This window comes from Paramacrobiotus metropolitanus, unplaced genomic scaffold (assembly GCF_019649055.1).
Source record: "Paramacrobiotus metropolitanus isolate TYO unplaced genomic scaffold, Prichtersi_v1.0 Parri_scaffold0000098, whole genome shotgun sequence".
NCBI classification, from domain to species: domain Eukaryota; kingdom Metazoa; phylum Tardigrada; class Eutardigrada; order Parachela; family Macrobiotidae; genus Paramacrobiotus; species Paramacrobiotus metropolitanus.
Genome location: NW_026570318.1, coordinates 451,154 through 461,285, shown reverse-complemented (window position 1 = coordinate 461,285; position 10,132 = coordinate 451,154). Strand labels below are relative to the sequence as shown.

General features: G+C 41.9%; 1 protein-coding gene across 2 annotated transcripts; it reads left to right on the top strand.

The window, feature by feature from the left end:
* The first annotated feature begins 2,798 nt into the window (after nt 1-2,798).
* Nucleotides 2,799-5,918, top strand: LOC129596913 (uncharacterized). 2 transcript variants are annotated; one of them, XR_008691495.1, is made up of 3 exons: nt 2,799-2,960; nt 3,249-3,588; nt 5,296-5,918. XR_008691495.1 is itself a non-coding variant. In XM_055494318.1 (2 exons), the coding sequence occupies exons 1-2, from the start codon at nt 3,410-3,412 to the stop codon at nt 5,543-5,545; spliced, it is 429 nt and encodes a 142-aa protein (XP_055350293.1). In that variant the 5' UTR covers nt 3,197-3,409; the 3' UTR covers nt 5,546-5,918. The 2 variants fall into 2 exon arrangements, 1 of the variants encoding a protein (XP_055350293.1); XM_055494318.1 differs by lacking the exon at nt 2,799-2,960 and having other exon boundaries at nt 3,197-3,588.
* Nucleotides 5,919-10,132: the final 4,214 nt, after the last annotated feature.

The following is a 10,132-nucleotide window of genomic DNA, read 5'->3' as shown; positions in this document are numbered from 1 at the left end:
TGCACACTGTGCAGTACTTCACACAAAGTACTGACTTTTCACCAGTTCACGGAATTAGGTATATGTGGATGGATGCACACTGTGCAAATACTTCACACAAAGTACTGACCTTTCACCGGTTCACGGAATTAGGTACATGTGGATGGATGCACAATGTGCAGTACTTCACACAAAGTACTGACTTTTCACCAGTTCACGGAATTAGGTATATGTGGATGGATGCACACTGTGCAGTACTTCGCCTAAAGTATTGAATTTTGTACACGAATCGACGGCATACGGGATTGCTTTTAACACAAGATCACTTAGAATAGATGCTGTACTGCCCAACGTGCGGTGTGCAGTACAGTACTTACAAACATTACCTGTACTTGTACTTGTCCAAACTTACTCGTACTTGTCCAAACAATGTACATGCGATCCACAACGCAACGCGCACATGAATTATTGTACTAAAACTCGTAAGTACACTAAAAACGGTGATCTGTACGACTTTTTCATCTGCAGATTTTGGCGTACAGAGTTTTCTTTAAAATGAAAAACTCCTGCGCATAGCGTTGACCTCTTTAAATACTAAACAAGTTTTCAAAGTGACCTTTTATGGAAATCCAGTAACTAAACTGTTTTTTAAGAACTTCTAGCATTCTGAAGTAAGACCGTTTGCTGAAATCTGGCTCTTCCACTTAACTTCGAAACTTTAACTTTTTAAAGACCTTTCAATTTCAAATTATATATATATATATATATATATAAAATATTTATATATATATATATATATATATATATAATATTTATATATATATATATATATATATATATATAATATTTATATAATATATAAGTAGTTATAAGTACTAAAATTATTTGATAAGACGATAACAAATAATGACATCAGAACAATCGTAAAACACTCTAAATATTCAAAAGTGTCAGGAAAATTAATAAAAGGAAATGAAAGAGAATTGACAACAGTCTACTAAACAAAAGCAGATACTTCGGTGCAAATTAATTCAGCGCAAATGGAAGCATCGCGCGAAGCGCGACGCTGACGAATATTTTTGTTTTGAAGGCCGGTGAAATTCAATCAAAATTAATTATTAATATTTATTTAATTACGGATTATTCGGAGTCTCGATTGCATCCAAACCCGATCCGATCAGGTGCACAAAAACTCCGAAACCACTCCGACTCCGAATTTTCCAGATTGAAATCCGTCCAATCCGGTCCGAAAATCGGAGTGGGTTCGGAGTGGATCGGATTTCCCAGTCCGTTGCAGGGCTCTAGAGGAGACTTTCCTAAACTTAGAAAACAAAGAGTCGCGGATGCTGCAGCGCCGCAATTTAAGCCTTATTGCGGGCTTTTTCTCCTTCTGTGAAGTTAATATGCTAATAGGTGTGACCTCCTGGCCATTTCTCGACACAAGGCAATCGAATCAAAAAGTCTCCGTTCTGACAAATGTACGTTTCGTTGACTTATTGGTCTACATGTTCTCAACTATTCTAGCAAAAGCGAGTAATTATTTGAAAAACGAAAGCAGTTTTTTTCTGACTGCCCTTTCCTTTGTGTAGCTTGACCCTTTTGTTTGGTTCTAAAATTTGATCTTTGCAGCAGAGCTGACGGAATGAAACACTAGATTAATAAAATTAGTTAACAAATGCATTGTACTATTTGGGGAACAAGATTTACTTTTTGGTGATTTACCCTGCCGCAGCACCCTGGGCGGAAGAAGCCCGGTAACTTAAGACAGTCAGGAAGTCAAACAGTACGTATTGCGTCGCTCTCCTGATGTTTAAAGCAGCCCGACTTTAGGAAGCTCCGTTTTCTGCAAAAGTAATAAAAACCTGTATACGGTATACAAAAATCAGGCAAACAAGATAAAAATTAAGCGCATGAAAATGAGATGATAGAAGCCTTATAAAAAATTTGCAACGTATTCTTAAACTGTGCCGCGGTGCCGTGACTACGGTATTACCTAGCTAATCCGATGAACTGAACCGATGACTTATTTGGTAGATCTCCGACACTCTGTGCATTCGTCCCATGATAATAACGTGGCACTACGCCTAATCAAAACAAACAAATAAATGTTCGCATGTTATTCTGGGTATGCACCACGATTATGCCGTAGACTGCGTGCAATATCAGAAACGTTGCTGCTGACGGAGAAGGTCTTTTAACGTCGATACTTTAGTCGCGATTCAAGTTGGGATATTTTATACAGCGATACGACCGCGAACCGTAGTGACGTCACGACGTTAGTTGGATTTATCGTATTTAAATGAATAGATTTACTGAATTACCAAAGCTCACAATGACACCACCTTTGCATGAATACTAAAAGTACGGAATGTGGCAGCATACGCTACACACAGTGATACTGCAGCGTGTGCCGCAAGACATGTTATGAGATAAGTGCCTTAGCGTTCTAGATGGTTCTGGCAGCGGATTATGTGACCAGTGAGTACGGGTGTTTATTCAGTTGTAGGTGTGTGGTATCTGTGTTTAAGTGTATGGTATGTCATCAAGCGATACGTACGGGACCAGTTAGCCACTAATTAAAATGTTTACCAGCCGTACATTAGCATAACCGCACCGCTACATTCTGCTGCAGACCAGTTACACAAGACATAATTTCTCTAGACTGGACCGCTAAGTAAGCTATCTTTCAGCGTAATGCTTGCGGCAGAACGTCACTCAACGACATCACAAAACAGCAAAATTGCCATTCAACTAATTTTTCAGTGAGCAAATGGGAGGAATCAGCAATATGTCAACTAGCAAACTACCGAAATGCGGAACGAAGATCAAGGAAATGACTAGTACCCGCTCTAACCACCACTGTCACGACGTTTTTGGGCAGCATTAAGATTTCCTGCTACCTGTTGCTGCTGCTGAATATACATGGAAGTAAACCCAGAAATTAAATTTACTTCCTCGTCAGTTATTTCCGATTTATCCTGGTAAGTTGAGCCCGTGACTGACTGTGCTTACTAGAATTGCCTAGTGGCAGATAATTAATATACAGCTACTCGATCAGCTTCCTACACTGTCACACATATACAGCTTCCTACACTGTCTTTTGTAAGACGTGAAATCTGTCCTTGGGGCAATCATGTCCTGATTGCGCAAGGTTTGCCAACGAACGATATGCATTTCAAATGTATACGTTGAATTTTAAACAGTCATCACAAAGCGGGTAGCAATTATAAAATTAATTACCAGTTACTGCTGACACTGACGGCTGACAGGCTCCAGCTGATAAGGCTTCCACCCGGAACTTCGACGCGGCAATAAGCACCGGTGTATAAGGCGATGCAGCTGGGTGCGAGTGCCATTGATTGGTATCACATTAACTTAGCAGAACTACTGTTCATTTTATTCCGGTCTTTGCCGAGCTCAGTTGTACACGATGAAGTCAGCCGCTGCTATCATCATGCTGTGCACCACCGTCACGCTGCTACTCCACTACAGTGCAGCGGAGTCTGGTAACCCCACCGTCGAATCTGGGCTCAACACAATCAACGCGGGAAGCGGCGTAGTCAAATCGGGGAGTGACACCGAAACCGACAAGCTAACACGGGAAAAGCGGTAAGAAGTGTTATGATTTAAAAAAAAAACTTACGGCTCCACATATGCTGAAGCAAGTTTTACTAGAACAAGCTCCTCAGAAATTAGCCAGTTAGCCTAATTTTGGAACACTCTTATTTCACGCTGTTAATGGCGCTTATGTCGTGGTAGCCCAGTTTAGGGCAACATGCTTTTTCTGCTATGGTTACAATATTGTCGTTTAACCATACAATACGTAACTGAGGGATCATGTTTTCCGGCAGTTGTTCCTACAACTGTACTTATGCGGAGATTAGAGCGACATACATGCGAGAAAAAAAAACGCAACGGATTTTGGGAATGCGCTTAGTGAAGGCGGCAGAAACTGGTTTTAAAACGTGAAACAGCAAAACAGTAGAAACAGACAAGGGCTTTCTGAACTGCACAGGTCCATGACTGGAAACATACATATACTGCCGGTTTTCGTAAAATGTATATCATATACATTATACGAAAACCGGCACTTTGTACAGCCGATTCGGATATTTCTTTTCCGCGGTGAAAACAGAAGGAGTGGCAATACTCTGTACACTGGCTCACACAGAATGAGAATGCTTAGTTTCTGTGCACTTACATAGGAGTACAATCAATTCACTAACGTTTTTAAATCAGTATACAGCGGTAGTACAGCCACTGCAAAGCGCATACAGCAACGCTTACAGATACTACTAAAAGGTCGAGTAAAAGAACAAAATCCAAATCGACTATACAATCTACTGTAAAATTTTGCTAACACTCAATCAATGCACGCATACTTCAGTCACACAAGTGGTTTAGCACCGGGATTTACTACGGAATGTTGCTCTCCAAAATACGTCGATCGATCTCATTTTTATATAGCGCACCTGCGAGTTTTTTGAGTGCAGACGGAAAAACCTGCTCTATCGTAAACAGGGATAATCATTACTTCGATCGCTTCTGATAGGAAACAATGTTTCTCACTCCCAATAACGAATCATTGTGTTTAATGCTTATACAGTGAAACTCCTCTTAGCGTACAACCTTTTATAACGTTCACCCCCTTGAACTCGCCGTAAAAATCTGAACCGGATGATAGAGTCCGATTTCCGAAATTTGTTTTCCCCGTAAGGCCGCATTAACAGGCGTTCCCCATTGCGACACCACATTTTAGGGTACATATTGGTATTGCCACCCGCAGTTTTCAAAAATCTTTTTCTCCCACAGTTATCATCTAAAATATTTGATTACACAAATGAACTCACCGTAAAATTCTGAACAAAACGGTCAGTTTCCAGAACCGAGTTCCAGGGGCCAGCCCAAACGAAGAAAAATGTTGAGTTTGCTTGTTTACAGAGAAAGAAAATATTGTTTTTAACTGCAAATGATTTTAATGGGTTTGTAGGGGAAACCCCAAAAAAGACACAGTCGCATGGCTGACCGTCCGTGGGACTCGGTTCTGGGAACTACCCTAAGCATTCTGTTCAGCATTTTACGCTGAGTTAAATGGGGTATTCAGAAAACATTTTGGATGAAAATTGTGGGAGGAACATGTTTTCGAAAATTACGAGGGGAAATACCCCAAAAATTTGTGTCGCATTGGGGACCGACCGTTGATGCGGCCTTAGGTGGAAAACGAAATCCAAAAATCGACCTCTATCATCTTGTTCAGACAGTAGGATTGCAGATTACTAGCGAGCCCATACCGAATGCGTTGACATTTTTCTGCAGTTCAAATGCAGTCGAGATATTGGAAACACTTTGGAAATGTCCCGACCCATTAATGACTTATGGCTGTCGCGACTGTGAGAGGTCATGCGCCAAACCCAACCCGTCGGCGTTTTGCGCTTTTCAATGCGACAGCACCTGCATCTGCAAACCGGGTCTATACCGTACTTTCCTTCCCTCGCCGACATGCGCGCCGCCCAATGGACCCCTCCTCAACAACTGCAAAGGCCAAATGCCAATGCGTAAAGGCTAAACATGGGCTAGGCCAGATGGCCGCGGCTACGATATTTTTTGCGATTGGTCGATATAGCATACGCTGATTATCAATTAATTTCCTTACGATGTTGCGTACGCATAGCCAGCCAGTGGTTGCTTGGAACAGAATTTGTGATTGTACTGATGGTAGCATATTAGCATTTTTGAACATGCTGCGGACACACATTGGTGTAAATAAAAGACAGGAACCATCTTGGAATGTCAATCTGTTAAACTGTTTTTTGTTAAATTTTGTGCTGTATAATAAATTCCACCACCTTTCGTGGGATGGTGATTTCGCCTTTGGTCCTGCAGCTAACGCACCTGGTAAGCTTTGTTAATTTAGCTTTTGAAATAAATGCCCACGGCTGGATACGCTTCATTGTTGTATCACTCCCACCTTTTACACCCGGCCAAAGCAGTTTGCGACTCACTTTCAGCCAGGTGCACTGCGCACCACTATAGCGAAAGGCATTACTGACACTGAAGTTGTTATCCGGAGACATTGCGCCGTTGAATTATTGGATGTTCATGAGCGCAACAATCCCGGATTATTAGTGTCAAATCTGCGTTACCGGAAATTGTAAGCCATTCAACGTGATGCAGCCACTAACCCAGGAAAACCCGGTACTACCGTAGAAGGGATGAGACAAGCCAGATGAAATTATGAGGAGGATTTCATGGAAATCCGTTTATAACGACGCGTGACCATTTCCCAACGATATGGACAAAGGCCACTAATCCCACATTAGCCACCTGGAGAAGCACAATAGACGTCTCCCTGTAATAATTGCATGCTTACCGCTAATGAGTTTTGGTTGATGTGTGTGATGTGCCGCTGTCTGTGCGTGTGGTAAAGATGGAAGTGTGCGGTCAGTATATAATCACTTGCTTACCCTAATGTGGTTTTAGTTCACTTTCACTTTCTGGTTCGATCGCGCCAGTTTTCTTATAACTTCGATTTTGCTACCGCTGTTAGCATTCGTTGCAAGTGACCTTTCGTTGGAATTGGCAGTATACTGTATATCGCGTTTTGTTCTGATAGAATCAGTTTTTTCTTTTTAAAATTGCGTTAGGTTTTATTGTCAGTCAGTTGTTTAATTTCCTCATCAAAATAGAATCACGCACTAATCTGGAGAAGAAGTCGAACGAAGAACTGAGAAACCAGTTGAGAGGTTTAGGAAAGAGAATCGCCGGTAACAAAGCTCAGCTAGTAGACCGCTTGTTCAGCGCTTTAAAAGCGGCCCATTTCAATGCCACTTTATCGGCACCGCCCGCGGCGGGCCGTCCTTCAGCACCTGCCCAGGAGGAAAATCGACAGGTGCAGCCGACTTTTCACCGATTCACGGATTCACGGCATGCGGGAAGTATGAAGTATTGACAGTATTTTAGATAGAGTACTGACTTTATGTAAAGTACTGACTTTTCACCGATTCACGGCATGCGGGAAGTATGAAGTATTGGCAGTATTTTAGATAGAGTACTGACTTTATGTAAAGTACTGACTTTTCATTGATTCACGGATTCACGGCATGCGGGAAGTATAAAGTATTGGCAGTACTTTAGATAAAGTACTGACTTTATGTAAAGTACTGACTTTTCACCGATTCGCGGCATGCGGGAAGTATAAAGTATTGACAGTACTTCACGTTTACATAAAGTACTTCACACAATCCCGGCATTGTGTAAGCGACTTTAACATGAGGCGCGAAAGTAAAGATATTTTTGCATGTCGTACTTGATATAATATGATATTGTACGATCGTCGTACGTGCAATCCGGGTTCGTACAACTTTTCTAAATACAAAATTTTGACGTACTAAATTGCCCTATATTTACAAAACTCCACACCACAAGCTTTTACAGAACAACTCATCGAGACGACGCTGGAAGTGGGATCAACTAGTGCGACCAAATGCCAGCTTCCATTGCAAATAAATATGGTAGGTTTGAAATTAATAAGGGAGTAACTAGAGGCTTAAACCGCTACTGTCCATGTTTGGACTAATTTTGCTTCCGCTACGCTGTGAAAAAGCCGTTTAGTTCATCATATGATGGATAGCGCCACAGATTCCAATATGTTCCGCTTTTCATTTTCGGATAATCCAGGGCGAAGATAAGCTTGGAAGCGTCGTGTCTGTAAAATAAAATAGACATACTTTTATGGAGCCACTGGCGGGACGATATTGGAAAAAACGCTGGGAAAAGGGCGGCAGATCCACTTGGAAAATCTACTTTGCGCTCTCTGTATATGGGATTTGGCCCGGTACATAGCACTAATTTCGTGTACATGCGCGGGAATTTCGCTGTCGCGAACTTCCAAACACTTTTTTGGGTTGCTTTTTGACATTGTGTAGCCAAATGATTTGTATACGTAGGCGTGAAATCCGTTTTTGCGCGCAACCTCCGGTTCGGGAGTTATGGCTATTAGAAATTCCAAAAAGTTTAAATGCAACCCGGTGTACCAAAAGGCTCGTTATGGACAGATCCCTTTCAAATTTTGCGTGTAAATGCACATAACCATGGAGATCGTTCTTACACGGATCCAGACTTCCACGATTTTTTTCGAATTTTAAAATTCATTTTAAAATTTAAAAAACATGCTAGAACAGTGGATCGGTGTAAGAACGATCTTCATAATTATGCGCATTTACGTGCAAATTTTGAAAGGGATCCATCCATAATGAGACTTTTGGTACACCTGAATGCATTTAAACTTTTGGAATTTTCTAACAGCCATAACTCCCGAACCGGATGTTGCGCGCAAAAACGGATTTCATGCCTATGTATACAAATCTTTTGGCTACAAAATACCATAAAGCAATGCAAAAAAGTGTTTGGGAGTGCGCGACAGCGAAAGTTCCCGTAGATGTCCACGAATTTGGTGCTATGTACCGGGACAAATCCCATAAACGGTTCCACTGACCCTTCTGTCGTACGTAGCCGGTTATCGCGTCCCGTCAAAGCTATGGTCAGCTTGATGTTATTCACTGTCACAGGATTCGCGACGGCAAAGGCTTGCTGTACTGCATCCACGATTTTGTCGGAGTACTGCAAAGACAGCGTACAAAAAAAAACAATTTTTGTTTATGTCAATGAATAACCTGCCAACTAAATGTCAGTAAAGCTCTTATCATGAAGCCAAGGCGCGTACATTTTATGTAGCCATAAATCTATCAAATCAAATTCCCGCTTGCACTGACAAAATTAATACTATACAATGTGAAACTGAGAACTGCTGAAAGTTTAAAACCGACCTATGGCCTGAGTAAAAACGTAAATCTCATCACCAGCATCGTTAGTACTGATTTCGACACAGACAAGCCAGTTTGTTTAATATGCGTTCCAGAACCTGCTTTTATATTCTTATGTACAAAGTTCAATGATCAACCTGTCAGTCATCTTTTATATTATTTGGTGCTTGCGCTTACAGATACTAGTAGCACCAAAGGCATTTATCCATCTGGCTGAAATAATTTCATAGCTTACCGGCAGTGGTATCGTGAATAACAGACGCTCCGCCAGCCGCTCGACGTACAATGTAAACGTCTTCTTCACCGGACATGGTTGTTCTTCTACTGGAAAGGACAACCGCTCGTCGCATTGTCGTAGGACCCACACCTTAACAGACTTCTTCAAGTGCTCGAGTACAGGCTTCGTCATCACTGTATACGTTCTATTAGTCGAAGGCAAGAGAAGCTGGAGGCCATCAAGTTTACGGTAGATGCTGGCGGCATATGACAGTCTGGCATCTACGGCGACCGGCATCCATGACAAACGTTCGTAATGTAGCACGACGAAAAAACTGACAACCCAACCGTCTGGGTCAAAGTTCCATAGACGCACCTCCGCTCGACAGCCACGACCTGGAGAAAGAACTTTCAGTTCCACATTTTTTTTTCAGCTGGCCCATGTCAAGTATGGTCACCAATGCTGATGTTTAATCGAGATGTCATCAGGGCCTCCAGTAACGGCAATCTCTGGACGTTCAGTGGTCGATCCAGGTGCATTCGAGACGAGTATGCCGGGTTAAGTGGCGGTTGGTCCATTGGACAAAAATCGGTGGTGCTCACGTTTTTTTTCACGTGCAGTTCTTATGTCGAGAGAAGAGCAATTGTAATTGTTGGCTAGGGTAACGGAGTCGATTCGATCGTAATTGATAAGATTTTTCTGCAAGCTGATGACAAAAGGAGCGGAAAGTACGGCCACACTGTTGAAAAGAAAAATTATGTTTTTATCATCCGTCTACAATTTATGAGACATTTAGTGCACCTATTTGAGCACTAACACATTTCACGACAATCTTTTTCAATCCATTTGGCCAAAGAATATCTCCAAGTGAAATAAGGCAGAGAAATATATGGGAGGGAACACACGAAAGCGAGAAAGTAAATATTTGGAACAACTGTCCTTACTCTGAAAAGGTGCCGTTGATCCTCAGTGGCAGGATTCCCGGCTCGAGTGGACCCAAATTAATTTCAGCATCATTCAAGTCTGCAGCAGTACAGCGATACTTGGCGCGCCTTTGTAAAATAAATCCCTTTACATTCGCCTTTAGTTGGTCGGTATCGAAAACGTTGTGTGA

Excerpts from the sequence above, each read along its gene's own strand:
- LOC129596913 (XM_055494318.1), top strand. The coding sequence starts at position 3,410 with ATGAAGTCAGCCGCTGCTATCATCATGCTGTGCACCACCGTCACGCTG. Across the intron at positions 3,589-5,295 it reads AAGCTAACACGGGAAAAGCG|TTCAAATGCAGTCGAGATAT; the intron begins GTAAGAAGTGTT and ends ATTTTTCTGCAG.